General features: G+C 35.4%; 1 protein-coding gene across 2 annotated transcripts in view; it reads right to left on the reverse strand.

Moving 5' to 3' along the window:
• The window catches only part of pde4dip (phosphodiesterase 4D interacting protein), a 74,699-nt gene that overhangs the window by 38,364 nt on the left and 10,822 nt on the right, over positions 1 to 25,513 (reverse strand). For both annotated transcript variants that reach the window (XM_073811393.1, XM_073811394.1), the window contains exon 4: positions 2,579 to 2,692. In XM_073811393.1, the coding sequence (XP_073667494.1) occupies positions 2,579 to 2,692 (114 nt within the window). The remainder of the gene's footprint in view (positions 1 to 2,578; positions 2,693 to 25,513) is intronic.

Consider the following 25,513-nt stretch of genomic DNA (forward strand, 5'->3'; position numbering starts at 1 on the left):
CCAACAGACAAGCACCTGTCTCGCTCTCTTTGCTATCGCTCTCACATGCACCCCCTGTACTCTTCCCTTCCCACAATGCACCAGGCCTTAGCAACTACGACTTTTTTTAAACTCTTAACACCAGAGATTCAACATAGCTGGCAAGTACCCACTTATGTGAATATTACAGGTATGTATCCCATAATAATCCTCCGCCAGTAAACTTTGATGAATGACAGCAGTGAGGAACAGCTGTAATGAATAAGCCCCTAATGTAGTTAATATGGGTCAGTGGGACTAATATTTGTTTATTCACAGCAGGTTCATAAAAAAGTGTTTTCTTAGCAGTGATACTGTTTCTTTTGGTTACACACAAATATTTCAGCTGTGATTATTATTAAAACTGAGAAGCAATGCTAATTGAACCCAGAGGACAATTTCATTGCTCAGATGTTGCTCTTTCATAGCTCAGGAGATTTGATGTGGAGTTCTCAGGTTGTGTTTCATTTAAGCATCAATCTAATCTCAGACGTTTTCCTTAAAATTGCTTAGGAGAAATAAAAGTAGAAAAAAAATGAAACAATTGTTCAAATATTTTAAGAGTACAGAGTTGTAAAAATGTAAAACGTATAGGTAACACTGTCTGCAGGGTTTCCCGCAGCACTTTGCAGTTCGGGCAGCCCGCCTAAGCTGGGAAACCCTACCACCTTAACTAGGTTGTCCCAAAATAAATAAATAAATAAATAAATAAATTAGCTGCACAAAAGCCCGTCAAGTGCATCTTGCGAGCGGGCATGCGCGCCACACGGCCGAAATGAGAAAGACGTGGTCCGGACCGTCACTGTCTGGCCAGTTGATAAAACATCTCGGAGAATAGCTTGGACGCTCTTCACACCGCGAGCGTGCACGCGTGCCACTTGGCCGAAATGAGATAAAGACGTGGTCAGTCATGTCTGGAGGATAGCCAGTTGATAAAAAGCGTGTCCATGAGAACTGTATTTGCACTAATGTTTTGGGGTTATTTAAGCCTGTTATTGTATTAGTCTACAGTTCTTGCAAACTTAAATAAGTAAGCTGGTGATTTTGTTGTTTGAGCAACCTGCTAGCTAGGTTTCACGTGCCTGTTGATTAGATATAATTGTTGAGCGCTCTTGCTCACTTTATTTATGAGCATTATTTACACGCTACAGTAGTAACACTCCTTTAAGATTAAGTTTTATTTGAGTGTTTTAAATAAAAATATTTTAATTTCATCATGACGCGTACATGACGCAAATGGCCCGGCCCTTTGATTGCCACGCCCTTGGCCCCACCCAACCCTACCAGCTTAAATAACACATTTTCTGTGGGAAACCCTGATCTGGATTTGGGGTAAACCTGAAGAGAAATCTTCAATAATATTGACTTTTAAATGCAAATCTGAGCTCAGTTTGTGACACTGAGATCTAAACTTTAATAGAGATATGTGAGATTTCTTGGCTTTTCTTCAGGAGAAATATTTGAGACACGGAAAATGATAATTCTGTTATCATTTACTCACCCTCAAGTTATTCCAAACCTGTATGAATTTCTTTGTTCTGCTGAACACAAATTAAGATATTTAAAAATGTGTTAATAACCAAACAGATCTGTGGCACCATTTACTCCCTATTCTTTTTCCTACTATGAAAGTCAATGGTGCCCCAAATCAACTTGGTTACAAACATTCTTTAAAATATCTTTTTATATTTGTGTTCAGCAGAACAAAGAAATGTGTACAAATTTGGAAACTTGAGGTTGAGTAAATAATGACAGAATTTCTATTTTTCTGTAAACTATCCTTAAAAGCAAAAGCATCTCACTGATGTCCAGGAAAATTTTTAGATATTTAAGAGATCTCATCTGTGAATTCTCTTTCTCATGGAGTCCTGTTTTGCTTTTACTCTTCCTGTGTTCCACATTGGTACAGTAATACACAGACAACAGCTGTTAAAGAGTGTCACCTTTACTTCCCTCCAGAGTAACCAGAGCCACCCAGAGTCAGTCAGTCTACCACACCACCCATAATGATACTCAGTTTGTGGCAGGTGTGAGATATTGCTGATCCATATTAATGCTGCTTATTTATATAGATTCTTTGGTAGCACATATGTAGGTTGCAGTTGTTGTTCACTGCCTATCTTATAGATGTGTTTGTGTTCTGCTCTGTCTTTAGGATATTTTAGGGCCTAGCATTTGCCAAGCCAGCAAAACAAATGCTGTAGCATTACAATATAAATATGTTACGGGCGGCGTATAGTCGCACAAACCAGAAAAAAACTAAATACATTATAAATAGTCATTATAAATATCTATTGTTATAATAAAATTACATTTATGCTTTTGGTGGACACTTTTACCCAAAGTGACTTTAAGGTATACATATTTAGCAGTATCCAGGTTCCCTTGGTATCAAACCTACAACCCTTAGCACAATGCCATACCAGTTGAGGTACATGAACACTAATAATTGGTTTATTATTAAAATTTTACTGGTTTACTTTTCCCAGGCATCATTTAAGTCAACCATTTTTCTTGTTTTACCCCACACTTCTCACCCCTTCATTACATTGCCACTCACCCTGCGATGGACATCCTCGCTGCTGCTGTCTTCAAACTTCTGCTGGAAACGTTCCTCCAGGAAGTAGATGCGAAGCTTGAGGCTGAAGTTCTCCTTCTTCAGGTCATTGAGGTGCTGTGAAATAGTACGATAGCCGTTAAACATGACCGCTTTCTTCACCTTGGGGTTCTCAGACCCCTCATTTCCGCTCCATACTGACTAAATCACACGTTCACATAAAAACGCAATTAATCAAGATCTACTAAGATGTAGCCGGTTCTCCTAAACTACAACCACAACAACATGAACTAAATGAACTATAAAGTGACACTGAGGGTCCTCCTCCCTGAGGGGTCGACCCCAGTGTGGTGCGGAGGAATAAGGAGGAGGTGTCACAGTGATATGGGGGTCTTTTTTTACTTCAACAGCCAGCCTAGGAATTAAATGTGAGGATCACTGGTGCATCTGAAGCGTTAGATGACCCAAATATTAAAACGGAGGCAAAAGCAGATCCAGCTAGATTCAACTGGATCGACTGCCCTTTAATATGCTCGAACCTGACCTGTGTGAACACATTTGTTTATTTAAGGAAACATGCAAATTAGGTAACCTCATAATAATATCCAAAACATTGACAGTTATTACAATATTTTCCAAACTATATTATTTGTTTGCTGGCCACTTGAATGTACAGAATCACTCCAAAACCGCAATACAGTCACCTAACACATCTTGACAATACAGTCTTGTTATATGACCAGTTATACTATTCTTCTCCATTTTATTAACAATTTTTCTATGATTACACTGGAAATTTACTGCATAGGCACACACAAGTGTAATATTACATCACAATCTAATTTATTACAGTAGCATTATTTATGTTAAGCCAGCACTATTCATCTTAAATTCACATGCACATTTTATTTGTTTATTTGTGAAAATGTTTAACCATAGGAGGGCAGTATGGCTCTAATCTGTGGGTAGTGTGGGGTGAGAAGGGTTATTTTTGTGAGGTATGTTGCACCAGCTGTCACTGAGGCATTCTGTAGTGGGATCCCTGTCTCTCGTGATAATGTCAACCTACTTGAACGTCAACCAACATACACATATCAACAAAAACACTTCCACATTAAGATAGATTCACTTTTTACAAATGAAATCCGTTTAGAAATTGACTTTGTGACAGATTTTAGTAAGAATGCGTAAATGGAAATGTACAGTTTGCAAGTCATTATGGCACTATACAATAAATACCAACCGGGTGATGAGGACCCTAGAAATGATCAAACAAAGAAACAGTTCACTGGAAAATGAAAATTGCCCCATCATAGGTGTATACGTCTTTTTTCCTGTGCACAATCGGAGTTGTAAATACCCTAGCTCTTTCTAGCTTTGTAGTGGCATTGAATTGTGGGTTTTGAAGCAAAATATATAAAATAGATATGTCAGCAATTGTAAATTCAAATATGGCACGTCGGTAACACTGAATCTCATTGGTTCTTGCATGTCTCGTGATTAGCTGTCATATCGGTGTTTCATCACAAAACATGCAAAAACCTATGAAATTCATATGTAAATACAAGCACTGATTTGTATGTTTACACAACGTATATGCATAAAACATAATAAAACAATGGCATATCATTCTCACAAACCCAGTCCAATAAAAACCTTTATTTGAGTCCTACTAGAAAACAATGTACTGGTAAAGGAAGCCCATAGATAAAAACTAGAGATGCACCAAAATATCAGCCAATAATCGGTATATAAAAGGAATTGTTTTACAGTTATCGGCCGATAGTTTAAAAACAGATGATAGTCATGGCCGATATATCCTGTCAAATCAAAAGAGAACAGGAAAATGCAATGAATTTGAGCTCTGTGTATAGAAAATGTAAAAAACATTACTAAAGTTCAATGAGTTTAATGTTCAATAATATTAATGGTCATTATATGAATGAATAACATTCAGAAAATGCACTCTTTAGAATTTAGTTAATGCAAGTTAATATAACCACCAAATTATCTGTATCAGCATTGGTATCTGCAAATCTCAGTCGGAATAATCGGCCATCAGAAAAAGGTGGAAAATTTAATATTGATGGATCTCTAATAAAAACATCTCAAGGGTCCTGTAAATTAAAGGGGACATATCATGTAAATCTAACTTTTTTCATGTTTAAGTGTGATAATTGGGTCCCCAGTGCTTCTATCCACCTAGAAAATATGAAAAAGATCAACCCAGTAACTTAGTTTTGGTAAACCATTCTCCGCAAGCATGTGAAAAAAACAGGTAATTGAAATTTGGCTCCCCTTGTGATGTCAGAAGAGGATAATACCGCCCCTTAATCTCCACTATCCAACTACGCCACTGCCATTTAGTGCAGAGATCGGCTCATTTGCATTTAAAAGGACACACCCAAAAACGGCACATTTTTGCTCACACCTACAAAGTGGCAATTTTAACATGTTATAATAAATTATCTATATGGTATTTTAAGCTAAAACTTCACGTACTCTAGGGACACCAAATATTTATTTGACATCTTAAAAAAGTCTTGTGAAATGTCCCTTCAAATCAACACTCCTTTATACACTTACTGTATAAATTTGAACTTAGACTCACTACTACCAACAAATGCATACAGCTTCCTATAAGTGCAATAATGACTCTGTAAATAGTTATTTTTCCTAGCGCTTGTGCGTCTGTGCCTGGTCTCACGAGGTCGATTGTGCTGCTCTGTCTGTCAGCGAGAGATCCTGACTTTTGGAGGTCTGAGGTTTTCGGTTGTGGAGGGAAAATAGAAGGTCTGACATATTTGTAAAGAGACACATCGGCGTCTGGACTCTGTCCTCCTGTCACAATCTAGAGAGCAAGTCTGACATAAAGAGAGTAGAGACCAAAGACAGTCAGCTTCTGTGCACTGTACACACAAATTCTCCATTCACTCTCACAGAGGTTTGGGGTCAGGACTCTTTCTCAGTACTTGAGCTTTGCTATTAAAAGAGCCCTAATGTATACTGGCTCTAAATAGTAATTTAAAGAATTGCATACGTCTAATAAATTAGCTTTAACAGTAATTTCAAACGACAGATGACACAGTTCAAATAAGGTTTTGTTTGAAAGTTATAAATGACATTATAATATGGCTGCATAACGATTAATCGCGATTAATCTATTGCAGAATAAAAGTTTTTGTTTGTATGTGTGTAAACTTTGTATAATAACTTTGTATAGATAAATACACATACATGCATGTATATATTTAAAAAAATGTTTACAAGTATATACATTTTTATATTTATGTATCATTTACATTATATATAAATATAAATACTTAATATAAATATTTTTTTTTCTTGAAATTATGCATGCATGTGTGCATATTTATATATACATAATTATTATACACAGTTCACACAAATATATGATGTAAACAAAAACTTTTATTTTACAATAGATTAATCGCGATTAATCGTTATGCAGCCCTACATTATAATATCAATTACTTCTAGGATTAATCATAATTATGCTAATGCATGAAGACAATGAAATATATCTCACTCTTACTCATGTTTTATAAGATGTAAGTACCCAAAACAGTATTTAACACCCAAGCTTGATTCATTAAATTTATCTTGGTATGATTTTAGTCAGTCAATAATAAATACACACGACAAAACAATAAAGTACAGGAATTTTAACTACAGCCAGAATCATCCTTGCAGAAATGTATTCATGAATAACTAAAATGTATTTTAAAAATGCAAATTAAACATTTATTAAAAAAAAAACTATAAATTTACCTCAGCTATGAAATATACAGCTATGAGTAATGCAATATTTAAATTATTAAATGATAAATAAGACAGCAAGCTATCCTCAGCCAATACAGTCTTGGATATCCATGTGAAATGCTTTTTAGATAATGCTACAAAAACATATTAAACAGCCTGATGTGCTATAAAAAAACAAATCAAAAGGCTTGTAATGTCGTTCATCCGATTCAAAATAAACCCAGAATTAACTGCAATTTTACAGCCCAATAAAACCATCATTTTTTTTTCCAATTTCTGTGTTTATTTAACTTTTCGTATCTTGTAATTATGATTATGACATGGTTCAAGTGTTTCAGCTGACATAGTCTGCGCCCGAGAGGGTTGAGACCTCAGCGTCTACGCTCTATTTAACACACACATAAATCAAGCAGAAAATCAACAGTCACAGGCACACCGCACACGACCATCGGTGCACAACAAAATAACCCACAAATCTACAACATCCATCATCATTGTTGCACTGCTTCATGTGAAATCTGATAATTGTGTCCATGTTTTAACTTTGTTTTGTGCCGTTTACAGGGTTTCCTTAATAGCTTAACTTGTAGAAGCCCAGATTTGTGAGCAAATCCTTCTTTGGTTGCCATGGTGACAAAAAGAAAAGATGAAAGGGGGGAACAGAAATCTCCTTTTGAGTTTGGTACAAGTTGTATATTTTTATAAAAATGTTTAAGAAATAATAACTCTGGACCTCATTTCTGTCCTCCTCAAAATCAACTCTGTCTCCGATGTTCTTTTGTTGTATCTGTTGTGTCACTTTTTTCCATTTACAATCCCCCCGTTCTCTCTCCCTCTCTCATTTGTAAATTATTTCCAGATGTGATGGCACAAGATGGTGCTGCTGGTACAGCAGAGCTTTGGCCTGTGTGCCAGCATCACACTGAGACGAGGGGAGAGCTTTTCCATAAACTATGCCAATCCCACTAACATGCAAGCTAAAGCATGCAGCACATACAGGCACGCAAGCCACGGGATACAGACTTAACATCTCTCAAAAAACTACTACTACAAAATACAGGTTTGCTATCACAGCCACCAGTTCCTTGTTGTGGCAACTACTGCTAAAAAGGAGTTCATGTGAAGATGGAGGGGTCATAAAAGCATTTTTCAGTGGACAAAGAATCATTTAAGAGCTAACATGATTAATGATGTCCAATGTAAATGAAATAAATGTATTTCTAAAATGAGCACAAATGTTCGGAGAGTAACATTTTAAGCAGTGCTTGCTGAAACCAACCAAAAACTTCCTAAGATGCCATGGTCTGTGATCCATCAATGACAGATACTAAACAAGCCAAGGTACTTTTGAAGGTAGCAACAGCTCAGCCAATTTCCAGAGGCCGACCTTTACAAAGCATTCTTTGCAGGAACTTCTAGCGGGAACATTACGTCCTGGTACAATTTAAGAATCGAAACCATACATTTTAACAGTCAAATTACTTTTCAGGTTGACACTGAATACCAAACCAGAGCTTTCTTGGCTGAAGATCTAATGTTCCTGCTGGAGTTCCCCAGCCCTTGCAAGGTTATGATACTTAACCGAGGGAAATCTGTACATCGCTGAGCAAGGCGTGTTACGGATGGTGCTCGTATTCGAGCTCACATCCACACAGCACGGCGATACTCCCAAAGAGAGTCCTGGCTTCATTTCAGACCTCGGGGTATACGACACAATAAGGGCTGCTGGAATGATTGCGTCGAACTACACATGATGATTCAGTCTTCATTTCTTTACATTTGATTTCATCTTTTTATTCATTTCCTCATAATTTAGCCAAAGAAAGGAAGTTATATTTAGTTATATTTATCACTCATGTTGTACCAAAACCATACAATGACAGTTCATGTTGAAAATCATCATAAATGCACCAATAAAAAAATGGAACAACATATGGAGTAAATGATGACATCATGTTAGTGTTTTTTTTTTGGGGGGGGGGGTGACTATTCCTTTTATGTTAAATCATATTCCCTTTGCTATGCCTGACACGAAATACATCATACATCATCACTTCTATGACATCACAAAAACAACTATTGATTATTTCCACATGTGTTTTTAATCATGAGATGCAGGACAGTAATCTGAGTTTAAAAGAAAGTTTCAGCTACATCATAAAGCCATGAGGAAAAACCTGAGGTCAATTCATCTTTGACAGATCAAAGCTCTGAAAAAGGGATAACTGCACTCTGTTCTCTTTCAGCACATTCTGGCAACAATATTCAATGTTATTATGTGAAAGCACCAGGTATAGTAGTAATAGATGTTTTCTATATGCTGCTTTGGTCATATCTCCTTCAGTTCTTAAGAAGGAAAAGCACATGAGAGAAAAACAGAGACTAGATGTAAGAGAGAGATTGAGAGTCTTGCCAAGGTGTTACTGCACTTATGGAAGATCTAAGGGTCTGGCGCGCTTTCCCCCTTTAAATTCTTCTCTACCATCCATCTCTTGTGTCAGCTAGAAGTGCAGGTTCTGAGTTCCCGCCAGAAGAGGAAGTGACCTCAGTAACATGTTATTGGAAGGGTTCACCCATCTTAGATGGCTTTATTTGATGGCAGGTGCAGCTGAATCAACCAAAGGGTCTAAGTTTGTATGGTTAGCATGGGTCAGGTAGCCTCTCCTGGTGGATGCAGTTGCTACAATTGACAGGTGTTTAAACAAAGCTATGTGCACAGATAAAATTTTACAAGCGCATCAGGAGCATCAATGTTTGATTTTTATTGATTTCACACTAAATTTAAACTTTGACATGGCTTTACTCAGTCAATAGAACTTTGTTTGGGTTTTCAAAAGCAGGGTAACATACTGCTAATCACGGACTGGTTACTTGACATTTAGCATCAGTGATGTCAAATTATGATGATGAATCTTGGCACGCCATATCTGTATTTGTGTTCATGTATGTTACATAATTGGACCAACGTAAAATGAATGATGCCAAATTTTTGCTGAATATGTTCAAAATCCTAGATATCTGATTTGAATTGAAAATAACTCTTGTTTATGTAGGGGTGCGCAGGGCAAAAACTAACGCGAGGTTAGTTGTAACACAAGGTTGAGCGATTTATTTTCCAGTATTTTGGAAATTATTGGAAATGTATAATGTTTTTCCAAAGAGTTATTGATGAACAGTGTTTTGGTGGCATGTAAGTAATTTTTTTGTAAGTAAATATGTTTTTTTCGGTTTCTAAGTTGGGTGTGTAAGATACCAAATCCAATGCTGTGTCATATTAATCAGTGTCTTGTTGATTAAACATAGCATCGTTTTGAAATATGTCTGCAGCTCTTAACAACTTTTTTGGTGGGCTAGAAAATATTTTGACACAGCAGGGTTAATTGTAACGCTGTGTTACAACTAACACCTCAGCACTTACAATATGAAAACCGCTAACGTTAGCGTAATTCTTGCCGTTGTTTTAAATAGGCTACACACGAATGATTGCTGGCTGCCAACATAAATGTGCCTGTCTTATTAAAAATTGTGTGTCAAATTTATTTTTGTTCATATCTTTAATATTGATTGAATAAGGTCACGTAATAAAAAATTAAAATCATAATAAAATGAATGGCTAAAATCAGACTTTGATGCCCATTTATAATTGAACTATTGTTAGAAAAGTGCTGCATGAATAAATACAGTGTGGATATCTGTCTATTATAGACAGATATATAAACAATATCCACTTCAAGTATATAGATAAAATAGTATTGAAATATTTGCCTGCAAACTTATTTTTTAGCAAGTGTTACAACTCACCCCCTGGCTGTTACAATTAACCCCACCTATGGGGTAAGTTGTAACGTTTGCACTTCCGTCACGTTTGGTGTAATTGTCCAAGAATGGTAAGTACTAGAAACAAACTTCAAATGCTCATTTGTAGCAGAGATGTGTGTGTTGCTTGTGTAAAAATATAATTAATCAAACTCAAATATTTTTTTAATGATTGAGCCAAAACCAAAAAGCATTAGGTTGTGCCCAGCACTCCCCTAAAAAGAGTCATAAATCTCACTGTGATCATACCAACTTTCCTAAAGGAAATACAACAAAATGACTACTGTGTGATCTGTGACAAGCTGTCCGGCAAGGCATATTCCCAGAGCGAACCATAAACACAGCGTACAAGACCTCCTCTGAGCAAACATTTTGTGTTTCAGGACGAATTCTGTTTTTTTAATCGCTGTTTTTTCCGATCGCACTTCAAAGACTTAATCTGCCTTTAATTCTTTGTGTTTATGGTGAGGCTATATGATGGGATCAAGTTCAACCAATTCTAAAAATCTCTGCCAATTGTTGTGGACTTCATCCTCAGATGCCATTGTCCAAGAGTGACACAGAACAGAATTTACCCCAAACGTACTTTTCCTTGGCGCACCTCGTTCTCTCTGTGTTTTTCTGTCTACTTTTGCTTCGGTTTCTTACCATGATTGGAAAAGTTGCTTCAAACCAAATGGAGCTCAGAAACAAAGAGCGCAGTCATTCTTCAAAACAAGAAAAAAAAACTGAAGCCAACATCCAGACCTCCTCAGGTCACTGCAGGCTTCCAGCATCTGCATGAGAAATTACAGGGATTTGAAATATTGTCAAGACTGAGTTCTGCTGTTGGAACAAACGAGTCCTTTATAGCTGATCTGAGTACAGTGTCTGCATCTTACTTACTGTACTAACTTGATGCTTTACATAGAAATTTAAAAAGCAGAAGGTACCAAGTGCTTCTATTTCTGTAAAAGCTGAAATTCATAACAATGTTTTTCTATATTGAGCATGTACATAAACAGTCAGGAAAACTGTCTCCTTATCCTGATTCACAATGGTAAGCTTATAATAATAATTTCTAATTTACAGTGTCAGGTCAGATTTAATGGGAAATGCGAGTTGTGTTTGTTACACATAAAGATTAATGCATAAAGTAACCTGCAATTTCATGTTTCAAACAGAAGAGGTGGTAAAGAGGCAAACATGCATTGTGTTTTAGGTTTTTTGTTTTTTGAGGCCTTCTTGACAGAAATGCAATATAATCAAACTTAAAAAAGTAGGTTGAATTGACTTGCAAAACATAGTAGTTTATGCTGCATTTTACAGTGCACTATCTACAGGTAAATATATGTTATTTTAAAATGCTGACTGAAGCCATAATTTGGACTGGGACGTTGGCTGTGGTAGTTCATAATGTGTTTTGTCACTACTTTGTCTCAGATGATGGCGTGTTTGTCCTGTGGCGGCTACCATAGCTGTACTTTGTGTTTTGAAAGGGAGGGGTGACTTGTGGACTGAGCCGTTGCTTGCAATTCACAGTCACACCACTAGTGGCAATTTTAAACGCATTTTTTTCCCGCTTTTTTATTTAATCCATTATGCAAACATTTAACTCTTTCCCCGCCATTGACGAGATATCTCGTCAATTAAGAGAAAACGCTTCCCCGCCAATGACGAGATTTTCCGTCTTTCCGCAATACCGCCCTTCCGCAACTTTTTAAAACCGGAAGTATTGCCCTATGGCAAGCTGCTGCATGTCCGTGTCTGTTTTAAAGATCGCTCTGAATGGGATCTCTATGAAAAATCCGTCATAAAAATGGAATTATCTCTGCTTTTTGCTCAAAATATGGTGTTTTTGCAAAAACCTACCCATATTCAAAAGCTGATTGCAAAAGAACCACTAAAGGTAGGATGAAACGGTTTTTTTTGTTTGAAAGCAGAGGGTCTGTTCTTTCATTTGGTATATTGTATGTTTATATATTTAAAGAAGAACATTTTCTGGAAGGCATTAAACTTTGGTGAAAATCATGAAAAACGCTGGCGCTGGCTGGCAACTTTTTTTTAAAAACGCTGGCGGTGAAAGAGTTAAGCAATAGTTAATAGCCTCAATAGTTAACAAAAGCCTGTATAAATCCACAAATTACTTGCCAGCATATTCTGTGTCTGTACGCTGGCAACTACGTCAGCGGGTGACGTCAGCAGCATGCGCTGTAGTCTGGTCTTGAACGAGCTCTGAACAACCAAGGAGGAAAACAAATTGTTGAATAAAACCATTTTTTTGTTTTCTTTGTGCACAAAAGTGTTCTCGTCACTTCATAATATTATTATTGAATGACTGTTGAACATGGACCTTTTTGGAAATAAAGTCAATGGGACAGACAGGAGCATTGGGCGATATTCCCCATTGTGAGATTGTCCTATCATCAGCCTGTGAAATCGCCGATGCACGATAGTATCAGGGGCGGGGCAATGGTTTACTAATTTTTTTATTTTTTACTCATTTATGACAAGTCATTTGACTGGTGGACAAAAAAGAAGCTGCCTTGTTCTAAGGGCAATCCTTTCATGACCGCATTAAGTCCAGGTGCGTGCAAGACGAAACCAGGCACGTTTCAAGCGTTCTCATGCAAAGCATGCAATGCGCATGTTAATGTGAAACTATGATGATAAAAATAATAACTAATCGCCAACTATCGTCACGAATGCCCACTAACAGCGATATGTTTGACGATCGTCGATACACGATACTATCGTCTATCGGCACAACCCTTCCTCCTGGTTTTCATAAAAAATATCTAAAAATGTGTTCTGAAGACAATCGGAGAACTTGGTGGTTTAGAACGAAACAGGTGTAAGTGATTTATGATAAAATTATCATTTTGGGGTAAACTAACCCTTTAAGTTATGGATGTATATTAAAGTTACAAGTACCCTCTCCGAGCACTGACAAAAACAGCAGTATATTCGGAAAATAAAATTACATGCATGGGTTTGTGTGTACCAGCATGCTGTCCATTTATATATAGGTAAATGGCAATAAACAATCACAGGCCTTGCTTGAGGGTAGAAGTTAATGCAGTAACCCACTTCTGTGGTCTTGACCACAAAGGATTTTTATAGAGAACAGACCACTGTGGAAAGACTTGTGTGACCCCCATGTATATATAAATATATTTGTTAAAATATAATGAAAAATAAATAAACACAGACATATACATTGCACAGGACGATGGTGTCTGTCTTATTTCAAACCTTACCATATATCATTACATCAAATTACAGAGCAATGCTTAAAGGCACCACTGTCAAACACTATGTATTCAAACGCGCACCAGAGAAGCGTAACATCCGAATCTTTTGTGGCTTCCTTCTTTCAAGCTTTTATGATCATCAGCAGTCAACACATTCAGCCAAGTGCTTCTGGCCGTTGCCACAAAGGCTTTTTGAGTCTGGGTTTTGCAAAACTTGTGATAGTGCAGTGCTGCTACCCCAAAAACACTGTTTACAAGTGGTTTACATGACTAAAATACAATCGAGTTTAGTCCTTGGTCAGTAACAAGACGTGGAAATAGCATGACGGGTGGTCATAATTAATTTTTCTGCAAATAAAAAGGGTTTTACAGTTTGTAATGTTTTTAACTTTTTGACTGTTCATATGCCCTTCTAGTGATGAAGGACATGAACATATGAATGTATCTGAATGTAGCTAACATCATTGTGTATATTTAAGCTTCAGGAAACAATTTAACAAAATAAAATATAATACTAGACATGCTAGTTTTAAGCATTTAAGTTACCTAAACCTTAAATTATTTCTCATATTTCTTTCGTAAAGAACTTGATCTGATTAATTCAGTCTCGGTTGTATGCTTCGTTTAAAAGTTGAAAAATAGCCTTAAATCCAATTAGACGAAGTTATTCGACCCCTGGCATTTCCTGACGGTTCTAATCTTTGATTATGACCTTCAAAAAATAACACAAGCACGCTGGTATGAGAGCTCCATACGGACTCGGTGCGCTCGCATGACTGGCTAAAGCAGAGAGATTTTCTCTTCTTAATTTTACCTTCCTGACAAATTAAATAAACGCTCATCTGGTTCCTATTAGTGCCGCATTACCGATAATTGGAGCGGTATTTACAAACACAGTTATTCCGTCCTTCCAGGCCCCTTGCGGCCCACCGTTTTACCAAAACCCGCCAGAAAACATAATGGCCCTTTGCTTCCACTGCAGTATCATCCACTGAGCCCAGAGTGCTTTAACAAGAGTTTGATGGTTCAATTCTTGTATTTCATAGGCAGTTAGGATATTTTCACAGGGGGGTATGGGGCACTTGAGTTACCTCATTAAAACAGACGTTGGGTATATTTTCGAAATGGGATTAGGTCCCCGTCTGTAAAAATATGCAAGCTAGGGCTTTTGATCTTAAAACTGGACTGAGATCCCCAAATGCAATCTCACAGACTTGAGTTTCCCTCAGGATGGAGTAAAATTAGTTTTATAAGCATTCCAAACTACCACTCAAAAGTGCAATCACAGCATAGACAAAAACTAAAGAATATATATGAATGTCATTAGATGATAGGAAATGTAACGGCATAAACTGCAGAACCTGAGTGGGCTGTGAATACTAAAACATGATGAGGGAAACCACCAAACACTGGAACAAAACAAAGCTGTTTGAGGAACCCTGCAGCAAAACATCTGGCCAAAAAATATTGAAAGAAAGAATAAAATTTTGCTACACTCATATCAACAATGATCACAACTACATGCGATGCTGGATTAGATAATTTACATAGGCAATGAATAAAAAAATAAACAGCCCAAACTATGGTTAAAAATTATCCAGGAATGCTCCCTGAAATGGCAAAAATGCTGATTTGTTTTGTTAATTTGTTGTCACTATATAAACTGCAACAAAATTTTGTATTTGATTTTTAGTTTTTTTTTACTATGATACTGATTTAATTTAAAATCAACAGGGAAAATTGGTCAGATTGTATATATATATATATATATATATATATATATATATATATAAAAGAAAAAAGAAAATGGGAAAAAGGGAAAAAAGAAGCGCATATTCACTGTAAAAAATCTTTCGTCAGCACAGCGAAAACAATCTTAATACCAACTTCAGTACAAAAAAAGAAAAATTAGTTGAGCCAACTTAATATAACTAGTCAACCACCTACAGTAGGGACTTCAGTCCACCCAACCTAAAATATTATGTTTTTTTATTATTTCATTTATATATACACTGTCCTTAAGAGAGACCAAACAATTGGTAAAGTAACTGCTTAAAATGTTTTTTTGTTGAATGCATGATCATTTTCAACCAGTTACATTACTGTGTCATTCACAGAGACCTCCGAACTGAACACACAAACCTTAATCACAACAATCAACAAACATCACTTACTATAAAACAACCTCAATATAACAGATAGCAGAAATAGACAAAATCAACAGCATAAATAAAGCCAGCAAACACTAAAACAGTCATCTTTTTTAATTATTTAACCACAGAATTGAACATGATGCAATCAATGCATGCGGGGAACGCTTGTTTAGTTTTAAAATAGTTTGTTTAGATAACCTAGTTATCTAAGTTGAGCAAACTTTTTGACAAATTTTGGTCAAATACTTAGGTATTTAAGTCCAGTAAACCAATTAATATTCATTAGCAACATGTTAAGGGGTTATTCAGTATACACAAAATAATTTCTTCGACTACAATTTTTTGGTTCAATATACTTTATTATATTTGTTAGGTGAAATTTTTAAGTTGGATATTAAAAACGCTAATTTTATAACCCATCTGCAAATTTTGTATCTCCAATTGAACAGCATTAAAACAACAGATCAAAGTAAATAAAGACAGTGAGAGGTGTGCAGAACTTAAGTTCAGATCACACAGCTCTTTATTAATACACAATCACTTCTGTTTTCAGTTTTATGGTAAGACACTGTCCACTCACAAGACAAAAAGTTCAAAAACTGATTGATGACCCATAAGATTTAATGCAATTTCAATCAAATGCATACTAACGTATACAAAAATTACAAGTACAGTTTGTTTTTGCTGTTTTACAAACTAAAACATTTGTCCCCTGTCCCAAATGGCTCACTTCATGTGAACACAAGACAGTAGGCGTAGGGTGTCCCATTTGCCATTGGTGCTCATGGGTCCCCCTTTCGGTCGATATGCGCCCTTAATGCACACTTTCCCTGAGCACGCACTTGTGCGAGCTTCGCAGCAGACTTCTTGACGAAAGTTAAACTGCCGTTAAATCAAAAAATATAATAAAATAGTCGCTTCAGATAAAAGCATTTGCCAGATACAATACAATGTATTGAGCGCAAGATAAGTCATCAATATTTCTGCTCTCTTTTCACCAACTTGAAACACCACAAATTTTAAAAATACAGAATTGATCAAAAAGATTTTTTTAGGAATGTAGTAACATTACTTAAAATGTTACATAACTTAAAGAGTTCCGTTCAACATAATCAAATTAAGTCCTTTGATACCGGTAAACACAAAGAAAATAAAACATAAATAAAAACAAATGTATACAATTCTTCTCTTCGATGGTGCTATTTTTGTTGTGAGCACAAACTAGTGTCACAGTCGTGGATTACAGCACTCATTTCTATTTACAGAGTGACTCAGTACACTGATATATGAGAGCTGGCGTGCTCAAAAGACAGGTTACATTTAATTAAGAACAGTTTGATTCATGATTTAAGAGCCTTTTAAATGGAGGAAAAAAGACTTAGCCAATCTTTCTGTCATTCAGGAATCTGACCGCAGTCCATTTATCATACGAGGTCTCATTAAATCTGTACGTTTGAATGTTTCTTCATTTTTAAAACAGCTCTGCTGTCCAATTTGGCCAGCGACTGTCAAGATTTACAGAGTAGAGTTTGGTTTGCTAGTTCTTTGACCTCAGTAAATGTCTTTGCTTTATTGTACAATAATTGCGGGCATAAGATCCGCCACTAAGTGCTGAAGCAATTCATAAAAATATGGCTTTCCCCCACCCTGCATATTTTGTATGTAATTGTTCCCATATGGCTTAAAAGAATTCTATATAAATATTGAAATGCACACAGATAGGGAACGACTTATGAATGACTCACAAATGTATATATTTGCACACGCAGACTTCCTTTGGGAAATATGTCATCTATGAACAGTGTCCATGCAGATCTGATTTCACAGCAGACTGTTTAAAACATTATCCAGATCTCTGGCTGCTTCAAATGTATAGGGGGGTCTAAAGGTCTGAGATTAAGTGTAAATGCTTTTATTTCATACTCTAATTTAATCAAAATTCAGTTTTTTAATATACAAATTATCAGCATAACCATAAAAAGTATAGATGTAATTTAATAGTAATTACTTAGTACCTCCCCCTTTTACTTTAAAGACTTGACAAGTTTGTACAAGACCTTGTAATATATGTTTGTGTTCCAATTTCAGCCATAAAAACTAGGGCTGGGCAAAAAAAAAATAGATTTTTCGATTAATCTTTTTTTTTTATAAAAATCGATTCTCAAAGGCCACGAATCGATTTTTTTTTATGAAATAACCTGATCCTGTTTGATCAAGGAATGTGACTGCTTTGACTTTTTTTGCATACTTTTTCATTTTGCATCAAAATTGTATTGTATTTAACATAATTGTATGCATTTGAAAATTAGAGATGGGTTCTGTTTTAATGTACCCAAGTGTACCTTACATAAAAAAGTGTAATATACAGGTTGGTGGCTCTTAATTTCTTTTTATTAATTACCCACTTGTAAACTTATGTTCACTGTTTTTTTATAAATAAAGTATTTGTATTAAATCTATATTCATTGAGTTGAATCGAGAATCAAGTATAAAAATCGATCCGAGAATCGGAATCGAACAGAGAATCGAAATGGAAACAATCCGATAAGCTTATGAATCGAAATCGAATTGATTCGGAACATCTGAATCGATACCCAGTCCTAATAAAAACCTATAGACCAATTTAGAGTAGACGTCAGTTACGTCACTGCAAGCTGCGCGCGCAATGCGGTTGCAGAAAAACAGTGGAAATGAATTAGACACGAGTGAAAAGAGCAAGATAACTCACTAGAAAATGTCCTGTTGTGCTGTTAAGTGTCAGAATAAGAATGCCAAAAAAGATGGCTTTCATTTTTATAGAATACCATCGTCGAAGACATCATTTGAAGATAAACGTAGGTGTTTATGATTACAATAATTCCTTAAACGGACAGAATGGAGCGAGGAAATCATCTGGAAATCTTTTAATAATTAGAATAGAAAATAAGTAGAGAAGATGTCCGGTGTTCTGTCGAAGTTTGTTCCCTCCATGTGTTTCTTATAGCGTTTTTATCACGTTACAATTATAATTTATTAAGGAAGAAAAAATTATATTTAATAAACACTATTATGTATAATACATGATAGTATTGCTTTTACATGTACTTTTAGCGATTCAGACTGTAAAAATATTTGATTTAGCAAAAAAGAACAATACATATACATTACATACATGCATATCAGTAGCCAAGCCATTTAAACTTTTTATCTATCTAAAAATAAACGTAACGTGATTAAAACGCTATAAGAAACATTGCACTAAAGGGAAACATAGGGGAATCAGACTTCGACAGAACACCGGATCCATAAAAATCACGGTTATGCTAAAACACTTCACAACCCTACTGCGGAGCAGTCACTTTCTGCAACCAGTTTGGCTCCGCCCACAAAAAACGTCATCTCTGTTTGCAAACACGAAATTGGTCTATACTTTTTGAGTTAACATGATGTTGTCCTAAACTTGACTAGTGACCCAGAAAAGTGCACAATCCTAAATATTTCTTAGTACATATTTAACATTTTAATTTTTAAATAATTCTTTAACATTGAATTTGATGTACGTCACAGATTAATGTTACTTTCCTTTTTTTTTATGGGTTGTTGCAAAAATATTAATCAAAACAAACAAAGTTGAGTCTCCAATTTTTTAAGTTTAATTAACTCAAAATTTAAATGTAGTATTGTAGAGACTAGCAATTACTTCAAGCTATTACATCAGTAGTGAGTAATGAAATTTTTACACTTTAGACCTGGGGTCTTCAACATGGTGCCCGCGGGCACTAGGTTGCCCGCACTCAGTCTGCGAGTTACCCGCCAAAGCACATTCTATTAATAGCCTCAATTTTAATATTTATTTATACATATTTTAGCTTGGCTTCTTTTATGTATGTTACATTTTTAACAATAATAAAACACATCAACAAGTAAAATCAAATAAAATCAACAAGTAAAACAAAAAGTTTTACCCATTGTGGTAGCCTTTGCTCACAAAAAGGTTGGAGACCCCTGCTTTAGACGATACCTAACCAAACTAGTACACAATATACAGAAGTGATCTGCGAGGAAGTGAGAAAATGTATGAGTAGCATATAGCACACATCCTTATAAAGAAACACGTCTCTTTTGTAGACAGGCATGGTACAGATTAGATCTAACACTACATTATCATTATTAGCCATGACTGTCTCCATAATTTACTCAGTGTGATGGCCTAGTCTCTCTGATGCGGACCACTGATTTACTATGAAGATCTGGCTCGAATTAAGCTGTCTGCCTCTGCTCTCTCAGTGTATGCTTGATGTTGCTGATCACTGAGAACGTGAAGAGAAAATGGGGATGGGGCTAGATGATATACGTTGTTGTACAATCCAATAGAGGGCAGTACCAGACGTTCAAGGAGCTGATGGTTAAACTCAGAGCTATATGCACTCTACATTCCCCAAAATCCCAACCTTTCCTCCCAGGCTCTCTGTAAATTGGAAATGAAAGCAATTTAGAATAACTGTATCAAGTATCACTCTATGTCAGAGAATAATAACCCAACAATCCAGATGAATTTGAGTGAGATGAGAGGGAGAGGTAAAAAAAGAGTGAGAAAAAAAATCAAAAGATAGCTTTCCATATGTATAGCTTGGGTTTCCCAGACGGCCATGTGTACTTTGTTATACCCTTTTCTGACCGAGCAGATATAAGCCAGTAGTTTACACAATCCAGCGCGTGCTCTTAGTGCATCCGGCTTAAGACTCAACTCAACTAAAGTTCATTGGTATTTACATACAAATCTATAATTAAAGAGCACCTATGAACCGATTCACGATTTTACATTTCCTTTGATGTGTAAGCGTGTATTAGTAGCCTACATGTTAACGATATGCAAAAGGTACAAACCCCAAAGTAAACTATGATGCAAGTTATCGTCTCCAATGTAAATCTCTTTTCTTGGACTACAACAAACACATGGACAATAGGCAATAGTTTACTTCCTAGGATTTATGACATAGTCAAGACCGACATTATAATAATTCCTCCCGCTTCAGACTTAGCCTGTAAGTTAACTCCTGTTAGCATTGAAATGTGACCGAATCTTTCAAACATGGTAAGGAGCGTCACATTTCTGGCTGACGTAAGAGGTATTTAGCCAATCCCAACATACAGATTAGCTGGCCAATCCGGGACACAAAAATTTTTTAAATCGATGACTTTTGTACAAAATCGGTGCATTTCAGGAGTAAAATCTGGAGCTACAAAAATGTACGGTATGTGGAAAATAATGTATTTTTGAGGTGGACACTACTTAAAGGTGTAGTGTGTAACTTTTATAAGGATCTCTTGACAGAAATGCAATATAAAATATATAACTATATTATCAGTGGTGTATAAAGACCTTTCATAATGAAGTGTTATGTTTTTATTACCTTAGAATGAGACGTTTTTATCTACATACACAGAGGGTCCCCTTACATGGAAGTCGCCATTTTGTTTCTACAAGTTTTTTTACTAAGTTGTCTCCAACGATGACATTGTTGTCCGGTGGCGGCTACCGTAGCTTCTCTATGCGTTTCGTTGAATGGTGGACTGAAATGTTTGTTGCAATTTGCAACCTCACCACTAGATTGAATTTATCACACTGCACCTTTAAGTATTTTACTTTCTACATAAAAGTAAATGTTCAAGTATTTGTATTTTATCAGTGTTTTTCTTTGGAAAACACATTCCAAAGCATATTATCATAATGTTTACTCCACTACATTTCATAATTTCAAGTTTTTGGTTTATATTTAATATTTAAGTACATTAAACATCTAGTACTTTTTTACTTTTACTTAAGTAAGATGTACTTTCATACTATTACTAAAAAAAGTAAAAGCACACAATTTTAATGTAACGAGGTATTAAATCAATTTTAATATGCAATATAAAAGGAATACACAGTATGATTCTATGCTTTAGAATGTAGCGATTTTTTTAGTAAAGTAAAGTAAATGTTTTCCCAAGACAAACACTCTGATAAAGCACAGATGCTTGGAAAATGTATCTAATATACTCAAGTAGTGTCCATCTTTGGTTTTTTACCATAAAGCGAACACATTGTATTATACCACTAAATACACAAATAATTTTGTTTTTTAGCAATGAAACAGGTGCCCTTTAAAGTTATCCAATACAAAAATGGTGCAAAATAACACACTTTAATAAGTCATAATTGTGTACAATTAGCATGGAAAGATAAAAAGTACAATGATAAGCTGAAGATTCACAACAGCAACTGTCTCAGAAAAGAGCTACATTTTCCTATCTTAATCTACAGTTCAGACTGCTCTATTCTATTCCAGAAGGTAAAATAATTAGCACCAAGGCACTACCTTTTCAAAAAGTACACTTTTGTACCTAAAGTGAATATTAGTATCTTAAAAGGTACATATCTGTAGGAACTTTTTAAAAGGTACCGTCCCAGTGACAACTTTGGTACTTTTTTTCTGAGAGTGCACAATCTGGCATTTTGCTAGGACTGCACTAATCCATTACAGCGATCCAGGCACCTGAGTCAACTTTTTAAAATGCCAAAAGTGCACTTAGACAAAAGTACAGAATGTCTCAGTAAGAATTAGTAATGTGACCGTCAGTATATTTCTGACATATATGAGACAAGAAAAAGCACAGTGCTTAAAGGCACATGTTGCTATTCAAAAATATCTGACCTATTTTCTATTCTAATGACAAACGAAATGAAAAACAACAGTGAAAATGACCTAGGCCAGAAACTTAAAAGCTCTTTTATTGTTGCTTACTGAATTTAGCTACTAATGCTGAAAGGTGCACAGAAGGCCAGGCCATAAGTATCAGTGATCTGGTCTTGACAGCACCTATCAAAATCTCTAATATTTTTTGCCAAGACTTCAGAAAAAGGGCAAAGAAACAGATTAACAACTGTAATTTATCCTGATCTTTTAATAACACGAATTAACCACAAACCTTCTTTTTATATCAATGCAATCCCTCCGTGGTCAGTTTGAATCACTTCAAGCAACCATATGCTTTCTTAAATGCACAAAAAAGCATTTAATTTTTTTCTTTTAACTCATCCACCTTCCAATCACACCCCACCGAGATGTTTGACATGTACAAATGATATTTGGCTGATTCATATTTCACTGAGCTAGTGTGGAAAGATCCGACAGATCTGTGGAACACAAGCTAGAGGATGAATGGGTTTAATAACATAAACGTTATATTCATAGAGAAAGAATCACTACTACTCACTTGATATCTCACACTCAGAACATAAAGCACATGTGCACCACATTAGCAGGTCACATCAGCGAAAATGCACCTTAGTTAAGCGAAAAGTATATAATGGTTTGGCTACAACCGAGGAGCATGAAATGGGATTCCTGTTCAGGGAGCTTTGAATATGTAGATTGAATGGAAATTACACTGCAGTTATGTCTGAGAAATTTTTATCAGAAATTAGTGGGTCATATAACAAAACCATTACCAACAGAAGAACAGTATAGACCTTTTGCGAGTCGACGTCACAGTTACGTCACGCGCGCATGTGGTGGCAGAAAAACAGTGGAAATGAATGAGACACGAGTGAAACGAACAATATAACTCACTAGAAAATGTTTTGTTGTGCTGTTGAGTGTCAGAATAGGAATGCCAAAATAGATGACCTTCATTTTTATAGTATATCGTAATCGTCGTCGAAGACACCATTTGAAGATAAACGTAGGTGTTTATGGTTGCAATAAAAGCCCTCAACCGGACAGACTGGAGTGATGAAATCATCTGAAAATCTTTTAATTATTTGAATAGAAAATAATTAGAGAAGATATCCGGTGTTCTGTCGAAGTCTGATCCCTCTATGTGTTTCTTATAGCGTTTTCATCACGTTACGTTTATAATTTATTTAGAAAGATTAAAGATTTTAATTAGTTCATAATATCAATAATATTACCATTTATTAAAGTTTTCGTTTTTTTTTTTCATTTTCTATTACTTCTTTTTACCATATATCTTAGCCTATGTCTTCTTCCTGTTTGTTCTAAATTATGATGTTTACTAATAAATATATAAACATAGCACGCGCACACACACACACACACACACACACACACACACACACACACACACACACACACACACACACGATGTAAAGTGTTAATAATATATAAACAGGCCTATACAAATTAATTTGTATGTAAACATAATAGTTTTAGATCAAACACGTAGGATAAAAATATAAGGAAGAAAGTGAAAACAGGAAATGATTAAATGTTTAATAAATGATATTATACAGAATACATGATAGTATTGCTCTTATAAGTACTTCAGAGATTCATACTGTAAAAATAATTGATTTACCAATAAAGAACAATACATATACATTACATACATGCAAGCATATCAGTAGCCAAGCCATTAAAACTTTTAATTTATTTAAAAAATAAACGTAACTTGGTGAAAACATTATAAGAAACATTACACTTAAGAGAAATATAGGGGAAACAGACTTCTACAGAACACCGGATCCTTAAAAATCACAGTTTAATGCTAAAACACTTTACACAGCTATTGAGAAGCATTCACTTTCTGCCACCAATTGGGCTCCGCCCACAAAAAACGTCATCTCTGTTTGCAAACACGCAAAAGGTCTATAGGTTCCAAAAGTCTAAGACCACAATGAAAATGTTTCTATTTACAGTAGCATTATGGTTTTAGACATGATATTATTAGCATAACTTAACCTGTATTGTTACTACTTTTTAATAAAAAGTTTAAATGAAACAGTATTATTGATTTGTCTCTGAAGCTGCTAGACTCTATCTGCTTGTACAAAACCTGACACTGCTTGTTCCAAAATGTTCCAAAATTCCAAATTTGGTCCAGATAAAGGGGGTTGTTCAGATTCCAAGTGTTTCAAAACCCCAAATGCCCCATCTCGAATGTTCCAAAAATCCCAATTTCCAATGTTCCAAATTTTCAAAAGTAAAAAATGGAAACAAGGAAATGTTACCTTTCTTAAGGGCCATTCACAATACGTTAACTACAAAGAAAACTATGGCTGCATCCAAAATCTCTAAAATGCTGCCTTCGTAGGCATTTGAAGGCATGAAGACGCGTCCGAATCCAATGTTTGGTTTACTTTCTGTCTCCTGACTGAGATACCTTCATCATCCCACAATTCTATGATTGGTCGAGTAAAAAAAAAATTAATTAATTTTTTTTTACTAGTCATTGCCTCATGAGGCAACAAGTCACCCTATATAGGTTCCACAATAACAATAATGTTATAATTTAATGTTATTAACATTAATTTGCTTGTTTGCCAAAGTATTCAAGCAAATTATTTACATTAAAATGGCATTAACTTACATTGTTAAATTTCCTTTCATAAAAAACTTTTGCAAATGATTAAATATAATTGATAATGTAAATAATAAACTGTTTTTGTTGCCTTTACATGGCTATAACCAACAAATATCTTCAGCACGTTGTATTTTATCTATCTCTAAACAGTGAATCTAGTTTATATCACCTCTCATTTTATCTATCGGTGTAGTTAATGTTTTATTGTTTGTAGTTTAAAATCGCTCTGATCCAATGATATAGTTCCTTGTATTTTTATCGATATAGTTGTGATGTGAACTCCACTATTCTCTTTATTTTTGAACGACTTTTTAAAGGTGACATAGAATGATTGAACGGGGTATTTATCCTTGTTCTGTAAAGTGGAGGGGCAGTGAGATGCCTGTGATGTCATAAGCATCAGTTTTTCAGATTGGGCCGTTTTCTGGCTGACATTTTTAAAAGAGGAATTTCTATGAGACTGAGATGTTTAGCATGTCTAGCACTTTTTGTATGTTCGTGAATGCGGGTAGACTACAATTATTCAACAAAGACGAGGTAAAAATGGTTTTTCATTCTCTGTCCCCTTTAAACTATATTTTTATATTACAGTTATCTTTATCATC

This window comes from Paramisgurnus dabryanus, chromosome 12 (assembly GCF_030506205.2).
Source record: "Paramisgurnus dabryanus chromosome 12, PD_genome_1.1, whole genome shotgun sequence".
In the NCBI taxonomy this organism is placed as follows: domain Eukaryota; kingdom Metazoa; phylum Chordata; class Actinopteri; order Cypriniformes; family Cobitidae; genus Paramisgurnus; species Paramisgurnus dabryanus.